Source organism: Cydia amplana, chromosome 20 (genome assembly GCF_948474715.1).
Source record: "Cydia amplana chromosome 20, ilCydAmpl1.1, whole genome shotgun sequence".
Taxonomy (NCBI): Eukaryota; Metazoa; Arthropoda; class Insecta; order Lepidoptera; family Tortricidae; genus Cydia; species Cydia amplana.
This window is the reverse complement of record NC_086088.1, coordinates 2,435,365-2,460,332: the sequence shown is the minus strand read 5'-3', so window position 1 is coordinate 2,460,332 and position 24,968 is coordinate 2,435,365. Positions and strand designations below refer to the sequence as shown.

Here is a 24,968-nt window from a genome sequence, read left to right as displayed (position 1 = left end):
TGACGTCACACACGTGGGAGTTGGCGGGTTAAATGAAGGGTACACGGAAAGAACATGTCTAGTCACTTTTTTTGGAAAATGAGATTTTAATCTCAAAATGTAGGGCTGTCAAATAACTATTAGTTACAGCTTCTGTTACCTCTGTAATTATAAATAAAACTACTTTTTTTCTTTCCTTTCAAACCGCGATAACTCAAAATGTTGTCAGAGTGACTAGAAATGTTCTTTCCGTGTACCCTTCAAATTGAAGTTTCTTTCAATTTTCATTGTCCTATCCTACATTCCCCTTCACTGTATCTTATCTATTCAGTCTTTTTATGGCAAGACCTTAAAGGCCTTGGCCGGACAACTCCTAGGAGTCGAAGTAGAGTCAGGACGGATCATCATCAGAATCCAGATCTGACGGATCCTCGGAGGACTCAGTGCTGCTAGAGTCAGATGATGATGATGAGTCACTGTCGTCATCACTTTCATCATCATAACTTTCATTGTTTTTGTTCAAGCCTAGTAATGACATAGAGGCCATGCGTATTGCCATCTCATTCTCCAATACTTCTATCTCATCCTGCTGGACCATGTGTGCTGCTGCCTCTAACTCTTCAAGCTCCAGGTCTAAGTCACGTTTCATGATTTCAACATTAGCTATGTTATTAAATAACTCTGTAAATTCCTCACTCCTGCATTTTTGTAGAAACACTAAATAATCCTTTATATAAAGTTGGTTCAATATGTAACGGGCATCATTACTGTTGTTAAACATTTGGTGTATTTCAATCATACATTTAATTATAATTTTCTTACCCTTTCGGAAGAGTGACGCAAGGTCGTTTTTAACTTTATTGCAAAGTTCAAAGTTTCTGAAAATTGGGAATATCAGTGCCCTTCTGTAGCAAGCTATTAACACTTGCTTTGTTTCGTTAAATGAGCAAAACCAGCTTAACGTTGATGATAGCTTGTTTATAGTCCAGCTTGACTCAACGTTACTGTCATTCATAGTTGTCCTTTTGTCGTAACAATATCCGTACAAAATGTCAACTAGTCCAAGCAAAACTTGTCTGTGCTCGTTTTTATTAAACAGATAGTGTTTATTTGGCAATTCCTTAAGAATACCTACTTCTTGTTCATTGAAGTCTGCATCTTTATCGAAATCTGGATTATTCCAATACAATTTTCCTGTTAAATACGGACCAATCAGTTCCTCGTCAAAGAAATCAGCTAAATAATGATCCGATGAAAATTTACTATCTTCATATTCTACTCTTAAACCATTTCGCTCATCTTTAGGCACAGTTTCAGGGTTTTTAAGCTCAAATATTTGAGGGAACTCACTACCAATTTCATGAAATTCTGTGGTTATTTTATCTGCAAACCCGTACGAGTAATTGTTGCCATTATCATTATCAACACTGTCATCAATTGTGATGCCATCCTCCTCAAGAACTTCCACTAAATCGGGATTAAGGTCAGGAATGTCTTTTGGAGCGAGTAGACTAGTAATCATGTCTAAATTCTCGAAGTTTTCACCTGGATTTTCTTTGTCAAACGTAAGGAGAAAATCTCCCGAATCGCAAGTGTACGAACCTTTAGAGTGGTCATTTTCAATAATCTTGCCAGGGAGACGAAGGCGCAAGAAGTAAGGGCTGGATACGAATAGAAAATTCTCACCGTCTACGTCGATTTCCGTGTCTCCAATGTTTGTATATGGTGCATGCACGGTGATATACACGTGGTTGTCATCTTGCGTTAATTTGAACCGTGGAGTCAACATTTTGATGACGATTAATTAAATTTAGTAGTGTTTTAGTTCAGTATGTTCTTTGTTTTCACAATATTCACACACATATTGGTATTTCGTTATACGAAAACCGAGTGCCTCACTTTAAGTCTTCAATGTGCTTCAATTCAATGCTTTTTTTTTGACACTTTTGACAGAACTGCAGGAATGACATTGACATTTGAAGTTATTGATCTTCGTACTCTTCGTAGTCAGTAAAACAAAATGAATTACAGTTCATACAACCAACATAACGGAATGAAAACCTTGTTTAACCCTCCTATCGTATTAAAGTCCGTCAACCAAATCTTGTCAGTAGTAAAAGGCGGCAAATTTGAAAAATCGCGGGTTAGCAACACTGTGTTCGAATAATTCCAAAATGCGTGTCATCTGTGTTTTATCTGTGGAATGTGGATCGTGAACGACAGCCGTCACCTTATTTGTTTTCATTTGGTTTTCATTCTGAATCGTTTCTGTTTCAAGAGATATTTCTACTGTCACCATTAAATACCAATATATTAAATAAGAATAAGCAAAGCTAAGGGGTCTACAATGTACAATCATGCTCGTTGATGGTAAACATTACTAAAAATTGAGGTTATGACAAGTACATACTGGAAGAACTCTTTCGAACTTTTAAGATTATGTTCAGTTTTTTTGTTTTAGGGTTAAAAGACATAAATAAAATTAAAACGTATGCCTAAATCTATCCAACAAGACCATAAATTGTGTCCTGGAAACCGTCCATAGGCCCACATGTCTAATATTTTCAGCAATCAGTTGTGACTATTTACAAAGATGCAATAGAATACTATTTACAGAGTATTATGCTTGGTTGAAGTGACCCGGTAACATTGGTAACTTCATTATATTTTTTCAATTAATGACCTGAATTATAGTGTAAGCTAAAGTGACCCTTATCTTATTTACCTTTAAATTAAATAAACACCCAAATATCAGTTGTTTTATTTTTAATATGTAATCCTATTGTACAATATATACCAATCAAAAAAATTACACAGGTATGTCATATTCATCCAGAAGAGTACACTAATTTACATTAACAAGTGGCATATTATATTGTAAATAACAAATATATGCACTATCTAATTATCTGCATTTTGATATGATTTTATTTTAGTAAACTTAGAAGACATAGATAGGGAACAAAGAGAATATAAGCACTACGATAGTTTTTGATATCTTCAAATTTGTTCATCATTTTGATTAACATTGTTTTAACATCGCTTTTAAATTGTCCGTCCGTTTCAATTTTTTTCAATAAACCGCGAGTGACAATTTGAATTGACGTACGCAGGGCGCGCTCAGCGGAAAAAAAATCTTTTGGTTCGATGTACATTGCTGCTTTTCTTAGCGCAATACTGCTCTTTGAGTGTTGCCCTACTTTAGTTTGCTTTACATTGCTACTGACAAGATTTGTTTGACGGACTATAGCTTTTGTTTTTTTAGATAAGAGAAACTAGACGAAAAAATATAAAATAAAAATACTTACATTTTGTCATTGCATTTTTTTATTGTGATAGTTTTCAAAACTTAAAGTCATCATATCATAGTTCCGTCATGTTGCCGTACATGCATCAATCTCATAGATCGTACTTTAACATTGTACGAGGGTGTTCCCAGGCGACTAGCGTTTCGTTTCTTTATTGTAATTGGTAATACAATCTCAAACTAAAAGTAACGAATGCCGAAAAACTAAAAACAGAAATAAACAACTTGACAATCCCACACAGGATGCCGAAGGTGGAGATATTTTTGTATTTTAGGGAGTTTCTAATTTTAATTCATTCTCAGAACACTTTCCTTCTCTATTTTGATATGCGTAGGCGTATCGCGTAGGAGTGAAACATCTTTCACCTAATAAGCTCAGTCATTTTAATGTACGTGTTTGTTAATTAAGTTCATTTCAAATAATTCACTTCGATCTTAGGTAGCTCAAAAGTTACAAACAAAATGTTTGCAAAATGCAAAAATTTAACGTCGGTCGCGAATGTCTGATTTTGACAGTCAAAATAAAAATTGGCGAATTCGTGTGACGGAATCAAAACATCGGAATATTTTGATGATAAATTAAAAGTGTTTATATTTGTAAAACCTACTTTAATGATTATTTATACTATAAACGGGACGGAAAAAATAATATTTAGTGTTCAGTAATGCCACCGGGTCGTAAACGTTGGTATATTCATGGTAAGTAGAAAATGTTTCAATTTTATAGACACATGTATTTGATCAATTTAAGAAACAACTTGTTTTGATTCTTGTGAAACGCAACACAATCCTGGTTTATTGCAATTTCTAATGTAAGCGGCATTTTATTATGACTAATTTACAAAATTTTTATAGTTTGTCCAAAATAGTGACCTTGTACGGAGGTCTAGATTATTCTCTTTTGACTGTAGGTAATTATAACCTACTTCCTTATTCTGAAATTAAATTACTGCGCACTGAATTCTGTTTTAGTTAATCCTAAAGTACTAAGCTAAAATATAGAGAATCTAATATATATCTAAGGTTGTATACTATTCCAGCATAATTCATGAGGATAATGCAGTTAAGTAGTCTGTTACTTGGCATGGGTACTGTCACCATCAAATATTGCCAAACCCATATGTCAGTAAATAAGAACAAAAAGACTATACTCATCCCTTTTTCTTGAGTGCTAGTACTAGTGTAAGACAAAGACAGTATGACTCTCTATATCTATGAAATGAGACAGTCCCTGGCCAAACTAAGTATATATTAGAGCAGGGCTTTCCAAACCCCGGTCCGCGAAGCGTTCTAATCCGGCCCGTCAACAGCATTCCAATCCGGCCCGTGGAAGCCAGGCTCCAGATGTTCAGCCTTAACAGCAGCCACCAGATACACCCCCCCTGTATTAGAGCCACAAAACTCAAATCAAAATGGGTCACTATTGTTTTTGAAGTAAAAAATCGCTTAGCATGTTTCACTCTCTTTCCATTTTGTTAGTAGGGATGAATTGGCTCTACAAAAAGTTTAGATATTTGCTATAAAGAAATGAGTACTTTTTGCTATTTAATTTGTTTCAGATGGTCCACAAGGGTCCCTCAGAAGGCTCCGGAACCAGCTGGCCGAGGACGGCTGTGCCGAGTCACAAGTAGTTCTCGCTAAACAACTGTTGGAGGAAAAATGTGGTATGACTTAACATAGCCTAAAAACTAATTGATAAAATTAAATAGGTACCTACTTACATTTTTAGGGTTCCGTAGCCAAATGGCAAAAAACGGAACCCTTATAGATTCGTCATGTCTGTCTGTCTGTCTGTCCGTCTGTCCGTCTGTCTGTCCGTCCGTATGTCACAGCCACTTTTCTCCGAAACTATAAGAACTATACTGTTGAAACTTGGTAAGTAGATGTATTCTGTGAACCGCATTAAGATTTTCACACAAAAATAGAAAAAAAACAATAAATTTTTGGGGTTCCCCATACTTCGAACTGAAACTCAAAAATTTTTTTTTCATCAAACCCATACGTGTGGGGTATCTATGGATAGGTCTTCAAAAATGATATTGAGGTTTCTAATATCATTTTTTTCTAAACTGAATAGTTTGCGCGAGAGACACTTCCAAAGTGGTAAAATGTGTGTCCCCCCCCCTGTAACTTCTAAAATAAGAGAATGATAAAACTAAAAAAAATATATGATGTAGATTACCATGTAAACTTCCACCAAAAATTGGTTTGAGCGAGATCTAGTAAGTAGTTTATTTTTTATACGTCATAAATCGCCTAAATACGGAACCCTTCATGGGCGAGTCCGACTCGCACTTGGCCGCTTTTTTTTGTTTGGGTTGTACAACGTTTATATTTTTATTTATAAAATGGGTAGGAATTTTTCATTATGCATGTTGTCATTATGCAGTCAATTTATCAGTGAAATTGAAAAAAAAAACCTGACCATGCTGATTCTGAAAAAAATCTGATACTCTATATGAGTTCAGTTGTCATCTTGCAGTGGATGTTGCTAAACACCTCCTAAATGCATGTTAAATAATGAGGGATAATATGTGACGTTATCAATGAAAAGGGACCTTATTGTCGATGGCGCTTACGCCATTATTAACGATGCCCCGATATAAGTACAATGCCGCGCGACGTTGTGCGGCGTAAGCGCCATCGACAATAAGGTCCCTTTTCATAGATAATGCCCCATATGATGAAAATATTTATACACAATTGTGTACAGATGTAGTGCATAATGGTTTTCCATCGTATTTTGTCGGAATCGTTCGTATTTGTCATGCGACTTCAGTCAACCTCAGTACTTTCTGTACCGAGACTGACTGAAATAGCAACACACGCTCTTACTTTTCCGTGAAAATACGATGGAAAATAATTATGCACTACATCTGTATGTTTCATTTGAAATCGTGACCGTAAATAGAGCAGACACATCTCACATTATGAAATCCTGTAGGTCTAAGATGGCCGGCTCTTTATCATTTGTCACCATGGCTGTCACGTTCTAACAAATATGTAAGTGGGAAAGTGACGCATAGCATGCACTGACAAGACATCAGCAAGACATCCTCTAGACTAAACATAGTAGCGCTACCCCCTCTGCCACAAATATACGGTAGTTTTACTCCATTTTCGAGTCAGTGTCTTTGTGTGACGTCCGTGTCTTTGAACGGACCAATCACGGCACGGGACTCGCTCACCTCGTCCCCCGCACCCCAGTATTTTTGGCAGCATCGGTTTCATTAAATAATTGCTCTAAACTCCGTATAGAGGATTCCTAGTCTATGATAGCATGACAGGTGATAAAAATGCGACCATGATCAGCTATCATGATCATAGCTGGTCTGGAGTGGCATATTTCAGTTGACATGGAAACTCCTTTGTACCCGAAACTTTTGTTTCAGAACTTGAAGCTGATAAGGTGTCAAATTTCAAGCAGGCCCTAGAATGGCTGATCTGTGCCACGGAACAGGCGCACCCTGAGGCCAGGAGGATGTTGCGCAGGTAAACCAATTATTATTATTATTATATGTGAATGCACAGGCAGCTTAAAGCTGATACGTGCACATCAATGTCCACTTGTGTTTTGTAGTCTACAAAAGTGTTCATCGAGTTTGTTTTTAAAAGAGTTTATCAAGGGTGCACTGATCACTGAATTATGAATCTAAATACGCCATTTTGAAATTTCTGCTTAATAATAATAAATCTTAATAACTGCGCCCCTAGCACATGATTGGCGCGACAGTATCTCGCGGCGATATAGACTACCCGTATTTTTCTATGTTAATAAAAGAAGGACGGGTAGTCTACCTCGCCGCGAGCACAGAATAAATAATAATAATACTAAGTACAGAAGACTCACTCTCTAACAAAACGCGTCTGTTAAGATCAGCACAGATATGGCCGCTAGGTGGCGACAGCGCCACGCGCGGCTTATGGCTTTCCCCAAAATTGGGGCGGAACGGATGTACTTTTAGCTACCTGTAGCAAAGCGACGAAATCGCGGAGTGAGCCACGCCTGCCGCGAGATACTGTCGCGCCAATCATGTGCTAGCCCGGCTGATCGATTGGCAATAAATCCTTATAATATTGTGCCTTAAAAATAACCTACCCACATATAACAATAGGCTGAACCATTTCAAAATGAATAGTTTGCAAAATCAAAGACATATTAACGAATTATTACTACTAGGTACATAAAATTATTCACAATACAATAGATTCTGAACTTATTTGTAACATACCATTCCGTACCTACCCTAAACCGTGCCGTAACCCAACTCAGTTTTTGATTTGATTTTGATTTTGAATGATAATGATCTAGGCATTTTTCATTTAAGTTGTAATAGATTTAGAAACATTAGACTTGTATAAATCAAAAAACGCTAGCCGAAAAACGAACTTGCTAGAAATTTCACGTTCTGTCTTTTCTTATGATCTGCCACCGGCAAAGGTATAAAAAAACAACGGGTTGCACTCAGGGAGTGCCGGCAGAAGTGAAAACTCAATGACTAGTGCAAAATGCACTATCTATAATTGAGGTTAACGCCATCTAGTGTTAGCGTTAATTCCTTGAAACCCCTAAGCACATCACTGTTAGTACTCTAGTTATATTAATACCAGGCGGTCTAGCATAAGTCGCGTTCTCGCGCGCGAGTTCATACTTGAAGTCGCGCTTGATGTATGGAGTTGCGCGCGAGAACGCAACTCATGCTAGCAGGTCAGTTAGAGCGAAACTCACTACATGTAAGTTTTTCGATCCGTAAAGACGTAATCCGTAAGACGGTCACGTGACCGTCTTACGGTCACGTGATCGTCTTACGCTGTCTCGAGTTTAACATTTTTTCCCCACAAAACACAGACTTGTCATTCTCGCGCTCGCGCTTGACAGACAGCTGAAGTGTGCGAAAGGGAAGCCATCACGTATATGAATATCGCATGAGTGCGAAAGAGTCAGACTACAAATGAGAAAACGTGACCATTTTTGAGTTTGACGACGGCCGCGGACGGCCAAGAGCGTATCACTGTAATTTTCAATTTGAAAAATATACACAAATTCGGAAGAAAACTATTTGATAAAGTAATACAATGAAGATAGTGTCTTGTAGTGTGCCGGATTTCAGTGTCACGGGGCCAAATAAACCTAGCAAATACTCATTTCAGAGGAATAATGATATTCCGAGCGAAATTTTCTTAACGATATTTCGTCAAATTAACAGCATAAAAAGTGTAAGAAGCCGGTTTATACAGTTGATTATAAGTTTTTCTTCCTTTGTGTGCTAATATTTTATCATATTACTCAATAATTTAAAATATTTTGTGTAAAAACATAAACTGTTACTTTACGCTAGGGCTTGACAAAATGTTCAGATGACAGTATCGATAACTTATCGGTATATTAATAACTATGTAATCATTTCTTCACAAGACATAATTAAGATATTAACCTTTATAACCGACTTCAAATAATAACGATTGTTATACCCTTTTTGAAGGTGCAGATGTTTAGCAGTAAATTTAAACTTCACTTTCCAACACAGTAAGAGTTAGACTAAGATAAGGCTGTAACGATTTTGATAGCACACGCAGTGCAGGTGTTAGTTTATACATCATAATGTCGTAGAATTTTAACGTTTAAAATAACACATTTGAAAAAGTAGTCGATAAAGCAATCAAACACCGACAGATTATTAATATGTTGTAACATGACATCACTATTTTTGATCTCACATAGACAATTTACGCACACGCTTGCATTTCATTTTTGGTCGCACTTTTGAAGATTGACAGTTGTTCTTGTCTATTCTAATTCTATGCCACAAAACTTGGAGGATACAACTAAACGGAGTAGCCATTAACAGGCTTTCCCCTCTGTCGAAAATAGGCGGCCAACGGTCATACACAATGTATGGACTGACGTTTATCTGACATGGCTATTTTTACGTTACGCATACATTTGACGTTCCCCTCCCCCGCAAAAATCGGCAGACTGTTTTGTACAGAAAATTACAGACATGGCGTCTCCGTTTGATTATATCCTCCAAGCCACAAAAAGCAAAAAGTGCACAGCGCCGCTAAAGAAGTTTTCACTTCAAAAAAAAACCTCTATAATCTTCAAAATATAACTTAAACCTCATACTAAACAATACTGGTACCTAGCCTATAAAAATATAACTGTCAACGTCTTATCAATATGCCATATCATCAAAAATAAATGACCGAGCGATGAACAAACACAAATATCAAACAAATTCCATGTGACTGAGCCACAATAGTATGAAGTAAGTTTGTTGTTGTTAGCGGAACAATAAAACAAACATACAAACATTCCAGTAGGCAGTAGTTTATCTTTACTTATACCTTTTACGCGATAGACGTGTTTTCTTCGTAGTGATAATTTCTAGTTTAGTCGCGTAAAAGAATATATTTCAAGGTTTTAAGTTTTAATAGTGCCTATAATCGATATTAAAACAAAATTTGTTTGAAAACTTCGTCATTCGGACATCACACTGATCAATACTGAAATTATTATTATAACCATCTAGGGCTATAAAAATTGTCTCGCCTGCTCACGAAAGTTAAGATTGTGTATCGACTAAAACTGCTTCTCACGTACTTTTGACACATTTTTTACCAATTTTCATAAAATTTAGGACATATTCTATCCCATGTTCTGTGAATTCATGAATTAGTACCAGCGTTAGTAGATACGCATACTTAAATCAGTCTAACGTAATTTTAAAAGAGAAGGACTAGTTTTCTTGATCTTTTTTAATGGTATATATAAATGAATGATTCAATTTACTTCGAGAACTGGAAACGTAATTTCGAAAAAGTCCGCGATGAACTGCGAGCTAAAGTGTAAGATATTTTTGGTAATTCTTATAAGTTGGTAATCCTTATCTACCTACTACATATTTTTGTTAATACATCTTTATAAAGATCGTGTTGGCAACAAGCGTACGTTCCGTCTGATGGTCAGCGGCCACCACAGCATATAGACGGTTGCAATTCAAGCGGTGTCACAAACGCATTGTCGACCATAATACAAGGATTCACAGGTTCTCTCACATAGTACTTACATCTCAGCGTTTAATTCTGCAGGAGTTTAACGAATATGCTAAGATGTTAATGAGGCAGGTACCCCCTAAAGTATAGTTTCATTTGACTATAATATATTTGTCTCTTTCGCAGGTGCATCCGCAGCGGTGTGATAGAGGAGGACAGCGCAGCGATAGTCCGCGCTAAGTCTTGCCTCGCCGCGAGCCGACAGGAGACCGTAGCTAGGAAAGCTGCCAGAGACCTGTTTGCGAGGTAAACCTTCTCTTTCTAGTGTCCGACCGAAGATTCGGTTTCGGCCAGTTTCGGCCAAAAAATCGTTATTCGGCCGTAGTTTCGTTTTCGCCCAAAAAACGGCCGAAACTTGCGAAATGGTACTTCGTGCTATGAAACTAAACTATGTGACAAAGACCAAAAGTTGGGGAACGAGTATAGAGTAGGTATACAGGAGTTAATTGGTTTATTAGAAAACACAAATTTACATAATGATGGCGCCACTGGACTGTCGACGCAGTCTTAATATGTGTATAAAAGCGGATTTACGACATTTTTTTTTAACGATTTTAACAAATCTACAGAAGTTTCGGTTTCGGTGGAACCTAGAGCCATAGCCGAAAATAAACATGTTTCGGTCGGATACTATTTCTTCCTCATTGCTTTCTCTCAACACGTTCACTTATTTCTAAAAAAAAACAAGTGCGAGTCTGACTCGCCCACCGAGGGTTCCGTACTTTTTAGTATTTGTTGTTATAGCGGCAACAGATATACATCATCTGTGAAATTTTCAACTGTCTAGCTATCACGATTCTTGTTCACGGGTAAACAATATGCATGTAACTGCGTCGAAATATCGGGAGCTCGAAAACAATACAAAAGGTAATCACGGTTCATATCCCGGTCGATATAAGTCTAGTGAAACTGAGGCTGCTTACAGACGAGCGACAGTACGCGACACACTGTCGGCGACGGTCGCCGACGGTCGCTGACGACCGCCTGCGACGGCTATCGGCGACGGTCGGCGACGGTCGGTGATAGCTGTCGCGGCGTCGCTCTTGTGTCACAGCACGCAGTTGTCGATATGTAGTTCAAGAGATAGCACGTATTTTCTTTAAACAATAATGCATCAGCATCAAAATCGTCATTACTCATTTTGAAAAAGAAAGTACGTGCTCTTTCTTGAACTACACATCGAAGACTGCGTGCTGTGACACAAGAGCGACGCCGCGACAGCTATCACCGACCGTCGCCGACAGTCACCGACCGTCGCCGACAGTCACCGACCGTCGCCGATAGCCGTCGCAGGCGGTCGTCAGCGACCGTCGCCGACAGTGTGTCGTGTACTGTCGCTCGTCTGTAAGCAGCCTAACCGTGAACAGGCGTGGCTCACTTCGCGATTTCGTCGCGTCGCTACAAGTACACGCGGCCCACACCAATTTTGGTGTCTAGCCATAGTAGTTGCCGCGCACCGCTACGGAACGGACGCCTGCTCGCGCTTGCGCCACTTAGCGGTCTTATCTGTCGTAATAAACGCGTTTTGTTAGAGAGTGAATCTTCTGTACCTAGTACTATTTATTATTCCTATTCTGTGCCGTGAATCATTCAAAACCAAAGTAACCGCAATGTAACTAAAATCGTATACGAGTTCGCGCGCCGTCTAAATGGGCGTTTTTTTTTTGTTGTCCCCTACACTTTTTTTTTTTCAAATTTGGGATTTTTTATATTATTTCTACTCAGAATCACGAGCTCTTTCTATCCTAATAGGAGAAAAAAAGTGTCCCAAAATTTCCGTACATTTTTCGATCTTTCCATTTCGCGACCGCCATACAAAGTCTATGAAAAATGGTGACGGAATGGAAATAAAAACCTTAGGACAGTTTTTTTCTCCTATTAGGATAGAAAGAGCTCGTGATTCTGAGTATAAATAACATAAAAAATCCCAAATTTGAAAAAAAAGTGTAGGGGACAACAAAAAAACCGCCCAAATGAGCCCTTATTTGCAGTTTATCAAACGGCGAGGAGTACATAACGACAGCGCAACTAGAGAGACGCATCCGAGAGATCTGCAACACCACGCTGCAAAAGGATGACAGTGCTGACGATGACTCGCCAGGTGGGACAATTTAACACTTCGATCAACACGGAAGGGATGCGGCATTCGCACTATTTCCCCTCTGCCGAGGTACAAGATCAACTGATCTAGCGCGGGTAATAAAACTAGTTGCGCTCGGATTTTTAACTAGACCGAGTCCAGACGCGCGAGTGAACACGGCAGCAGAAAAAATGCCTAATTGCTCGGTTTTTTGTTGTAAAAAGAGGTCGGGGACATCAAATTTACAAAAAGAAGGTGTTATATTTCACACGTAATATTTTTTTTACATGTCATACGTTTAATTATATTTAAACACAATTATTATATTTTAGTCTCAAGTAATTGCTGGATTTATCGATTTTTCTCGCCCAGTACAAATTGCGGATCGGTCGAGCGACAAATCCGACTTCTCATCTCTTGACGAAAATGTGTTAGTGTGCGTGTTGTGACACTTGTGACTCGTCCGTACACAAAAACAGATCGAGGTGTGCAAGATTTGTCTGTGTAGGGTGTCATTTTCTATGTATTTGTGTCGTCATTACAGATTGGATTTTGTATGCAAGTGTGTGAGAAGTGCGACTGTGTGCACGTTCCCCCCCCGCGAAAAATGGCAGAATGATTTGAATGTCAAGATATCGCTTGGGCCTATCCCTTCCGACCTGTCGGAAGCCCGTGTTGATCGAAGATTTAACACATTCAGTGTCGAAAACCCGACGGGTATTTTATGATTTCGTTCCCAGGCCGGACGACCCGATAGTCTGGATCGTGGTACTACAGTTTTATATAAAGAAATTTTTGTGGCCTGGCGCGGATGTCTTGTTTGGCTGGGTGGCAATGAATGTGTTAAACCTCTGGGTCAAAATTAGCATACCTGTAGTGTAGCTGCATCTCCAAAATGATCAGCCGTCAGCATTATGACATGTGCAAACGTTTATGAAATGAAATTAAAATGAAAATGTATGACTGTACATATATGTTAAATTAATTATTTCCTAAGCCTTAGCTATGTATGTATAAAATATAAAAACACGAGAAACACCGTTACAGAGTAAATTAAATACAACAAAGGCGAACTTATCCCTGTATGGGATCTCTTCCAGTTAACCTTTGAGGAAACGAATAAAACAGAAGTAACGATGAATGACAAACGAAAAAAAAGTGTACAATCACTAAAATTAAAGTTTGAATACACATTGCTCGAACGAAACAATCCTGAATTCTTCGATCCGCTCATGCTAATTTCTTAACTTTTTCTACAATTATTTAGATCACATTAAACGCCCAGAGTAAGGGGCACCTTCCACCGCCCCGTGTTCAAAGATTTTGACAGCCATTCTTCTACCACTAGTAAATATCCTAACGTTTCCTAATGATAAAAAACCGGCCAAGTGCGAGTCCGACTCGCGCACGGAGGGTTCCGCACCATCAACAAAAAATAGAGCAAAACAAGCAAAAAAACGGTCACCCATCCAAGTACTGACCCCGCCCGACGTTGCTTAACTTCGGTCAAAAATCACGTTTGTTGTATGGGAGCCCCACTTAAATCTTTATTTTATTCTGTTTTTAGTATTTGTTGTTATAGCGGCAACAGAAATACATCATCTGTGAAAATTTCAACTGTCTAGCTATCACGGTTCGTGAGATACAGCCTGGTGACAGACGGACGGACGGACGGACGGACAGCGGAGTCTTAGTAATAGGGTCCCGTTTTTACCCTTTGGGTACGGAACCCTAAAAAATATTGGTAATGTGGTTTTCTATTTATAGAAGAAGACCCCGCGTTAGACGGAGGACACGCCTTAGAACCTTCACAACACGGGGACGGAGACGTTCCCAACGGAACCATCAGGACGCACCCTATTACTGACGAAGGTAAGGAGAAACAATATACAGGGTGGATTTTCTTATTGGGTCAGTGAGGGCAGCTACCAGATCCCGTGCTGCTACAAGAAAACGGTCTTAGAAGACCTTCTCTCGATTTCAAATTAATGAAGATTGGCTTTTACAGATTTTGAAAAAAACATACAGGGTGCGAGAAAAAGGTCATTTTTGATAAACTTTTTTTTTTATGCTAATCGATCCCATTCCTATTGAGGATCAAAAGCTTGTATGGAAGCAAAAAAAATTCCGGCTAGAAAAGCCACAAATGGAGGAAAACTTTTCCCATACAATTTGTATGAAAATGAAAACTTTTATTTTTCACATGCTATTTTTGTATGCCAATCGATTCCATTCCTATCCAGTATCAATAGTTTCCTAGGGGTCAACTTTCGATAGTGTACTAAAAAGCCACAAATTAATAAAAACTTTTTTCATACATTTACTATGGAGAAAACGAGAAATTTTATTCACGATTTTCTATCTCGCCCATCAGTCTTACAGCAATGTCTTCATACAGTATTATGATCCTTAAATGTAACAGGACTGATTGGGCAGATAGAAAAATGTGAATTAAATTTCACGTTTTCTTTTGTTTGTCAAAAATGACCTTTTTCTCGCACCCTGTATGTTTTTTTTTTCAAAATCTGTAAAAGACAATCTTCATTAATTTGAAATTGAGGGAAGGTCTTCTAAGACCGTTTTCTCGTAGCAGCACGGGATCTGGTAGCTGCCCTCACTGACCCAAAAGGAAAATCCACCCTGTATTTTTCACCTCAGCAGCTCGAACAAGGGTACTTTGCTACTTAAAAACAGTGAGCAAAATCGCATTTCCAACGCCTAAACGGTAAAAGCTTGTAAAATAACCTTGTATTTTGGTTTCAGATTACGAAGACCCCTGCAATAACGCAGTAATCCGCAACTTGACAGTTGACAACCTCGTCACCGCCGCCGTTGACTACTGTCAAGGCGAACTTCCACTCGTCAGCTACGAACTCACTTTGACAGACCCTAGTGTCAAATCACTAGATCATGTTCCCCTCTTACAACAAGCATTCCTCCATCCCATAGTCTTCATACAAGTTTTATACTTGAAATTATTATATTACTTCGGTTCATTTACATTTAGACTATCCAATATTGAATTATCTTTAGTCTTAATAGCCTATCTATCAGTTAGCACCGATAGTTTATACCATTTGGTACCACTGGTCCTATATTATATTAGTTTCGTGGCGATGGTAATATGTACATTCAAAATGTTACACGCCAAAAGACAGTTTATCGATTTTCGAAAATGGTCCGGACTATTTTTGAGATACAGCGATGGGAATCTGCAACCGGACGAATCTGAGAATCTGTTTGTTAGAAATAATCTGGGACCGTTTCTGCAGTTTTTCTTCGCGTTATTTATTAATTTGTTCCTATATCCTTTTATAGCTACTCAATGGGTACCTTTTTCTGAATTCTGCGTGTTATCATTCACTCTAATGTTTCTGTCTTTACTATCTTTCGGTACAAACGGTAGTCCTTACCCAGATCTCTTAGCATTACTGTCTTTTGGTATAAATGTGTTGGCTAAATATCCATATGAAAAAGATACTGTGGTTCATCAGGGTTGGCGCTTTTTGGATCTCCATATTTCCAATTATCCATTCTATATCCTTGGTAATAGCATTGAATTTTGCTTGAACGCTCGAATGTTCTTTTCTCTACTCATCCCTGTTATATTATTCTTTATGGCTAAACGGAGTAATTGGCAAGGTTTTTTCAAATATACATTACCACATTGCGTGACCTTGAGTTGGTTGCAGATGTTTATAATGTGTTCCCATGGTTGTACCACGTATGGTCTTATCCGGGGTACGTTAGGGCTCGTATGTTCATTCTTGTTTTTACCTTTGATTGGGGTAATTACGTTAACTTTGCCTATATTTGCGTGTATGCAGTATATAACGATATCCAGAATGTTCTATGCGGCGTCGATAGTGGTTGGGTTCCTTGTTAGTTTGGTTGTGACCTGTTTGTTGGCAAAAATGGAGACTACGAAAAAGTTCGTCACGCCATTTCAGGTAAGTATTTTATTTAAGCTTTTGACTGTCACCGTAGGCAATAGCCGTCAACGGTTACAGTTTAAAATGAACCGTCATGCATTTCAATAAAGTTTACTATCGTATGTTATATTATATAATAGTTATAGCGTTCAAAAGGGCAATCTGTATGACGGGTGTACAAGTTTCAAAAAGTTTGAAAAGTCATCTGTAACTCGTAGAAATTCCACAAGAAAGTTTCCATATAGGTAATGCAAAAAAACCGGCCAAGTGCGAGTCGGACTCGCGCACGGAGGGTTCCGCACCATCAACAAAAAATAAAGCAAAACAAGCAAAAACACGGTCACCCATCCAAGTACTGACCCCGCCCGACGTTGCTTAACTTCGGTCAAAAATCACGTTTGTTGTATGGGAGCCCCACTTAAATCTTTATTTTATTCTGTTTTTAGTATTTGTTGTTATAGCGGCAACAGAAATACATCATCTGTGAAATTTTCAACTGTCTAGCTATCACGGTTCGTGAGATACAGTCTGGTGACAGACGGACGGACGGACGGACGGACAGCGGAGTCTTAGTAATAGGGTCCCGTTTTTACCCTTTGGGTACGGAACCCTAAAAATTAGTTCTCGTATCATATGAATCTCACAATTTTGCGAACTTTCCGTCGGTACAACCGCCTAAGATATAATTAAATTTTCATTTAAATATAACTATGGAAACGGACTAAATAGTAGCATAGTTTTATTTCATGAATAACTATCGCGGTAACCGAATACATTTGCATTTAAACGTAAACTCTTCAAATTATTACCTTACCCCCAGTTTTAACCGGAGGTGGTTGATGACCAACCTAAAGTCTATTTTTTTATTCGGTAGACTGAAATGACAGTTCATAGTATGAACATAATATGTCATTTCATACTATGAAACAGGGATCGGATACCGGTATTTTTTGTATGGTAACGGAAACGGTATTTTTTCGTTCTTTGCTAATTACTTCATTTCTAATTGAGCAATCTAATAATACGAAGTCGTAACCTAAAGACACAACTGAGTCATACATTTCGAGTATAAAATAATTCGGAAAATATGGTTATTTCTAAGTTTTTGCAAAAAACCGGTTCCGATCCCTGCTATGAAATGTCATTTTAGTCTACCGAATAAAAAAATAGACTTTAGTTATATTTAAAAATAATTATTCCTTTCAGCTCCTTTTCGGGATCATCACCCTAATATACTTCGGCAACCAGTTCTCGAATATCCAAGACGACGGGTTACCCGGCCTAGTAGAAATGCTGGGCGATAAGGCTGCCATAAAGAATCTTTTGAAAAACGACTTTGAATACGTAGATAGTGCATACCATGTGAACTGGGAGGACTATTATACGCAATGTAAGTAACGCGTTGCTCGTACTATTTTTCATTAGCCCGCTCACCCGATGCGGACGCCCTTAAGAGCCAACAGGAGCTAAGATTTAAATATTTTAGGTAAATATACCCGTCTCGCTAACGGAAGCGGCTCCTAAAACTAGTGCGATAAGGACAAGGCGAAAAATCCTGCGTAAAAATATCAAAAATCGAGGTTTCGTACTCGACTGTTTCCTCCTCCAAAACTTAACCAATCGTAACCAAATTTGGAAATCTAAATGATTATGACATTATCTGTGTCGGACCGTTTTGCTTTTTTGACTAATTGTGTCAGTTTTAAATAGCACCCCTCTCATTGCGGCATAGTCAATTAGGCCATTTTGGCCATTTTTGAAGGGCTCTAGCGCCTTAAAAATATCAAACAAAAATATCAAAAAAAGCAAAACGGTCAGACACAGATATTGACAATATTAATCTGTGTTGAAAAAATCATTGCTCTAGCTTCAAAACCCACGGAGGAAACAGTCGAGTACGTTTGTATGGAGAAATGACCACTCCTGTTGGCTCTTAAGACCAAGCTAACTCAGCAGCGATTTTGATAGTACAAACTAGTGATTGGTAGGACATCAATTTAAAATGAGTTTGTATGAGTACCTCATTTTCTAAAATGAGGTGTTACAATGTCTTACTTCAAATGAGGTTAGGTACTAGCATATTTTCAGCGTCGACTATTCCATTAATTCCAACGGCAACAAAAATATTTAATGTATATACATATTTATGTATTCATCACTTCCTCTAAAAATAAATAAATAGTAACATTTAATTGGAGTGCAATTCTGGAGGTTAAGAATAGAACTTTTAGGAGAAAGATAATTTTAGAATCGAGTAAAATGAATAGAGGAGTGAAGTAATACATTTTTGCGGTACGAAGTACTGCGACAAATTAACAAAATGAGTGGTACAAATGAGGTGCCTCACGAGTGAGCAACTCAACACTAGTACAAACTGTGCAAGTGTTATTTTAAACGTCATAATTTCATAGAAGTTTGACGTTTAGAATAGCACTTGCAGTCTGTGCTATCAAAATCGCTGCCCAGTTAGCTTGGTCTTAAGGCAGAGACAGACCTTCTAGATAAATATACAGGATGTTGCCCAGGGGCAATAAATTAAATTAAACTCCTCAAACTGGCCAACATTTGTTAAGACCTTTAAAAATAACTTATGTTTTGATTTTTATTACACTAAGTTTATTCTAAAACGTACAGCGTGACAGGCAACGGCAGAGACACTGATTACAGCGTACATTGAAAAAATATTTAATTTGTGTGAAAAAGAGAAAATCTAAAGATATCATAATTTTTTTACAGTTGTTAGTCAAAAGTTGTATCGTTTGAGAAATACAATAGGTAAGTATATGGTTTAATTATTTGCTCGTGTTACTTGAAATACACGGTATAACTTGACAGTCGTTTTTCTGTTACAGGTAATTCACCGTCCTGGCTAGAATCCAACATGGCGGCCACACAGTTGAAGTGTTCCGTGTTAGACGGAGCCCACGTCAACTGGGATGGCTATGTTAAAGAGGTTCGGTTGAAATCCGTCACCAACCGGTGGGACGACTTCGCTTCGTGGTTGCCGGCGTTCTTACAAGAGTTATTCAGGTAAATATAGTTTTACGAACCAATTTGTCAGTTAAAAAGGCGGCCAATTTAAAAAATGTAGGCGCCAAGCTGGGATGTTCCATAGTAATTTTCGCACCTTTTTCTGACTCGGAAGTTGCGATCTTGCGTAGTAATTTTGAATTTCGCGCCTTTTCCAACTGGCAAATTGAGCAGACTAGTTCAGAATCCAACATGGCGACCACACAGATGTATTCCGTCTTAGACAGACCACTTCAACTGGGAGGGCTATGTTAAAGAGGTTCGGTTGAAATCCGTCACCAACCGGTGGGACGACTTCGCTTCGTGGTTGCCGGCGTTCTTACAAGAGTTATTCAGGTAAATATAGTTTTACGAACCAATTTGTCAGGGAAAAAGGCGGCCAATTTGAAAAATGTAGGCGCCAAGCTGGGATGTTCCATAGTAATTTTCGCACCTTTTTCTGACTCGGAAGTTGCGATCTTGCGTAGTAATTTTGATTTCGCGCCTTTTCCAACTGGCAAATTGAGCAGACTAGTCCAGAATCCAACATGGCGACCACACAGATGTATTCCGTGTTAGACAGACCACTTCAACTGGGATGGCTATGTTAAAGAGGTTCGGTTGAAATCCGTCACCAACCGGTGGGACGACTTCGCTTCGTGGTTGCCGGCGTTCTTACAAGAGTTATTCAGGTAAAAATAGTTTTACGAACCAATTTGTCAGTTAAAAAGGCGGCCATTTGAAAAATGTAGGCGCCAAGCTGGGATGTTCCATAGTAATTTTCGCACCTTTTTCTGACTCGGAAGTTGCGATCTTGTGTAGTAATTTTGATTTCGCGCCTTTTCCAACTGGCAAATTGAGCAGACTAGTTCAGAATCCAACATGGCGACCACACAGATGTATTCCGTGTTAGACAGACCACTTCAACTGGGAGGGTTAAGTATGTTAAAGAGGTTCGGTTGAAATTTTGAAGGTGGGAAGACTTCGCTTCGTGGTTGCCGGCGTTCTTACACGAGTTATTTAGGTAAATTATACCATAGATAAATATAAGTAAAGAACTGGTAACTCCATACATCAGTTTTATTACCAAAACGCGCGTTATTTCGTAGTGCGACATCTAGCGTCAAGTAGCGGACATTATCAGTTCTGCTAGTTGACAATAAATGTCGCGGCAAACTAAAACTTTTAAGGGCTCGTTTAGACGGTGCGAGAACGCGCATGCGAGTTTCATTACATTGCGTCATTTGATCGGTCGGCTGAATTGATGTAACCTCAATAGTCCGCAGTGTAACTCAAATCGTATACGAGTTCGCGCGCCGTCTAAATGAGCCCTAATGCTCAACAATTTTCGGCAAGTCTGCCGTGACAGACTTCAATTCGAACTTAGCATCACTTTTATGGGAAACCATTGTGCATGTCATCACCAGAGATCGGACAAATTTGCGACATTGCTCGCAATAATGTGGACATGACTCCAAAATTGATTAAATAATTAATCATTTAATTAATTTCTTACCTGAGGTTTAATTTTGATTCCTAATCAATAAAAAACACAAAGATTGCTTATACTGTTTTATTAAAGAAATTAATCAGTATGTTTTCCAAATTTTCTGTAGGTACTCATTTTTTTATATCAATAATATATTTAAGTGCTATTTATTGACGAGGGACCAAAATTAAATCTCAAGTAAAAAATTAATTAAAATAATTAAATGATTAATTATTTAATCAATTTCGGAGTCTTGTCCACATTATAGCGAGCAATGTCGCAAATTTGTCCGATTTCTGGTCATCACGGTATCAAGTCGGTACGAAATTTTGCAGTCTGCTCTCCTACTAATGTGTGTTTGAGTCAGACCAAAGAAAATGTTTATTATAGTTTGTAGCTTTCTAGTAGAGCCCGAAGGCTTATCCTATTGTCTATTGTTCAGTAAAACCGCACGTGCTACTTACCTGCAAAAAAGGGTCCTAATTATTCTATTTGGCACCTGAGCGCGGGCTAGTCCAACGCTCAAAAAACCAGTGTAGGTGCGCTCTCCGATAACGCGCCTTTGTTACGCATCTCGATGACACATTTTAGACTGGTTTTGTAGCGTTCGACTCGCCGGCACTCAGTAACCGAAGTACCGATTTTTATGCAGGTGGTTGTGGCACGAGCGGTTTTACTTAACAATAGACAATAGGATTAGCCTTCGGGCTCTATTAGAAAGCTACAAACTATACCAATGTTGAACGTTGTTTCAGATGTTACTACGGCGAAGAATATACAACTCTATGCCAGAGCGAGGGCTCCGTGAAGGAATGCCTGTTCGTGCGCAACGCGGCGCGGCACAGCGGGAAGATGTGCCACCTGAACAGGTTCAACGAGTAAGTAAAAATAGAAAATACATGTTATTTCCTCCAAAAAAAATAAGTTTCAGGCAAAAATTTCATTTTTGGTACAAGCTTTTATTTTTATTTTTTTATTAAATCTGTTTATTTCAAATAATAATAGAATTACAATTTCTAAAACCTAGTTACAATCTTTAATATTTAAGATTTTATTAACTAGGTAGAGCGGGGACTTATTCCCTAGTCTTAATTTCTAATAATATTTATTATAATTATGTATTTATATATGTTTATGTCCATATGTATTATATCTATGTGCTTACTTATTTATTAATTATTATCGCTGACTGTACTTTTCTTTCCACGGACAACTAATACTCATCGAGACAATTCTAAAAACCCGAAACATAATTAGGTTGGGTTGTTTTATCACAGAGTTCCTATGGCCACCTCCTGTCTCCATCATCAGATCAGCTCCACGGTACAAAAAGCTAAAAAAGCAAGAAGTTTGAAAAGATTTCACTCTGGTTTTTCAACTTTTTCGATTTTGTGATTCTTTAACTCGCAAGTATTACATTAGGCGCTTCTAATTTTCGTTTTTCAAAGCATAATGTGAAAAATTATGCGTACAATAGAAACTGATGTAATATCCACACACAACATTTATTTACAGATACACATACGATATAACAGTCCTAATGGAAACCACCGGCCTACTAGCGCGCCAAGCGGAAATTAACCTCATTTACGACCACCATTTCACCAACTTCACCCGTCTCCTTCACTCCAACGAGCGCATCCGGTTCCGGGGCGTCCTCTCCAATCTAGACTTCAACATAGGCTCTAAAAACCTTAAAGTCCTAGGCTACGAACTCAAATGCCTAGACTGCAAGGACGCTAGAGGTAGTATTAGCTCTAAAACGCCATCTATGAGTAAGTTCTCGGAACTATTTAAGACTATTACGAACGATTGTATCGTGTCGAGTAAAAATGTGTTGAATTTCTTGTTTAATCCTATCGTTGTGTTTAAATAGTTTATCTGTGGATGATATTCCATCTGTCCAATGTGTATTTGCGTCTCATATTTTGCTTAATGAGCGAGTGAGACGCAATGCACATTGGAAAAAGAAATTGGACAGGTGGAATACCAACCTAAGGCTGTGTGACAAAATTGGGTGCGTAAGTAAAAGTATGATATGTATTTTAGTATGTAGGTATTTTAAAAGTCAGTGACGCTAAAATTGTATTAATATTACAGTTGGTTCAATTTCAAAATATGTACTTGCTTTGTTTTCTAAGTTGTTGATCGTCTTGGTGATGTTTTAATCCTCGGTAAGTTTCGAAAATAGGGAAATTTCCACATGGAAAAATTTCGGGAACTTCTATGGTATGAAAGTTTCGTGAGCATGTTCAATGATTTTTGTCGTTTCAGTCAATGGAAAATTTTCAAAATGGCGCAGCCATACGTTTATTCAGTTTTAAGTTATGCGAGGTCTACAGCTCAAAGAGCTTCAAGCATTAAAATATGAAATTTTGCTGTTGATATGATATATCACCACCATAGACTATAGGAATCCTCTAGACGGAGTTTAGAGCAATTATTTCATGAAACCGATGCTGCCAAAAATACTGGGGTGCGGGGGACGAGGCGAGCGAGTCCCGTGCCGTGATTGGTCCGTTCAAACACACGGACGTCACACAAAGACACTTTGACTCGAAAATGGAGTAAAACTACCGTATGTTTGTGGCAGAGGGGGTAGCGCTACTATGCTCAGTCTGGAGGATGTCTTGTCTGTGATCACCACAAACAAACAGCAACACTCTTAACTGTCCATCGTGGACCTTATTACAAAAGCCATAAGGTCCACTGATGTACAACGAGTGTGGACACGGCACCGTAAGCATAGATCAAAATATAAATTGTTAAGACAGTATTGAAGTACATATTAACTCACATTTATTTATAGACGGGTCTAACGCGAAATTTATACAATTACCTTTATTTACCGACGTTTCGACACAGGCGTGTCTCACTCCGCGATTTCGTCGCTTTGCTACAGGTAGCTAAAAGTACATCCGTTCCGCACCAATTTTGGGCTATCCATAAGCCGCGCGTGGCGCTGTCGCCACCTAGCGGCCATATCTGTGCTGATCGTAACAGACGCGTTTTGTTAGAGAGTGAGTCTTCTGTACCTAGTACTGTTATTTGTTCTGTGACACAGGTTTCACTGGTCGTGGTCGCGGCTAACTGAAACCTGTGAAACCTGTGTCGAAACGTCGGTAAATAAAGGTAATTGAATAAATTTCGCGTTAGACCCGTCTATAAATGTGAATTAATATGTGTTCAAAACGCGAAAGTTTTAAATATTATATGTAGTATTGAAGTATTTTAATAAATGTTTAATATAGAATTTATAATATGTAAATCGGATATACTAAATATGAAATCGTATGATGCTCTCATTCATGTGACAATAGATTTAAATAAATGTCAGTGTTAATAATAAATGAATATTTTAATTTAATTTTGTTTCCTTATCGCAACAACTTCATAATTCATATCACTACACCTTATAAAACAAACCCCCCCCCCCCCGCGTCTGTTTGTCGCGTTGGTATAATATCATACACATGTCACAATAAATTTTACACTTAAGTACATTTTAACAAGAAATTATAATTATTCATTTAATTTAATTTTATATTGATTACAAATTATTATTTTATGGCTAATTAAAACTTTTACTAGAAAATCACCTCGCAACTACTTAACCCACAGCCTGAGATAAGTGGATCAGTTAAGGTCACATACAAATTATTTTCTTAAAATTAAAGGCATTTTTTAAATAAGAATTATACCTGCATACATTAAGGTACACTAGAACCAAAACTTATTTATTTTAGTGTTAATTAAATTGCCGTTAAATGAATTTAAAAATACATTAATATCATTGAGTAAAATGTGGTTATGACTAGCTGTGATAATGTAAAATACTAGAACCGATTACACATAAAGAAAATCTAAAAGTAACATTATATAAAAAATAATCTATTATACGTACCTAATTATTTACAAATTCGATTGTTACTAAGTGCACTTAACTTTGTATCCAGGACTGATTTCTAATATGACATGTCTTTCCCATCACGGAACAATGGTGTTCCGGACCTTTGGAGTGCCCGGAGCCGAAGCCAACACGTAGAGTCCCTGGCTTCAAAAGCAGTCATTTTCCAAGGTCTCAAATGGAATGTCATTGGTCAGTGTTTGTTAGTG

At 38.1% G+C, this 24,968-nt stretch overlaps 2 protein-coding genes across 2 annotated transcripts; one reads left to right on the top strand and one right to left on the bottom strand.

Annotated features, from left to right (window-relative positions):
* Nucleotides 1-250: 250 nt before the first annotated feature.
* On the bottom strand, nt 251-1,863 carry LOC134657379 (protein SHQ1 homolog). The gene has a single exon (XM_063512920.1). It carries the CDS (start codon nt 1,766-1,768, stop codon nt 371-373), a length of 1,398 nt encoding a protein of 465 aa, XP_063368990.1. The 5' UTR covers nt 1,769-1,863; the 3' UTR covers nt 251-370.
* A 1,871-nt stretch (nt 1,864-3,734) lies between these two features.
* LOC134657540 (wolframin) lies at nt 3,735-22,728 on the top strand. The gene is made up of 11 exons (XM_063513115.1): nt 3,735-3,985; nt 4,846-4,950; nt 6,679-6,778; nt 10,469-10,588; nt 12,334-12,443; nt 14,190-14,294; nt 15,186-16,372; nt 17,561-17,744; nt 19,207-19,384; nt 21,608-21,730; nt 22,368-22,728. The coding sequence occupies exons 1-11, from the start codon at nt 3,952-3,954 to the stop codon at nt 22,726-22,728; spliced, it is 2,607 nt and encodes an 868-aa protein (XP_063369185.1). The 5' UTR covers nt 3,735-3,951.
* The last annotated feature ends 2,240 nt before the right edge of the window (nt 22,729-24,968 follow it).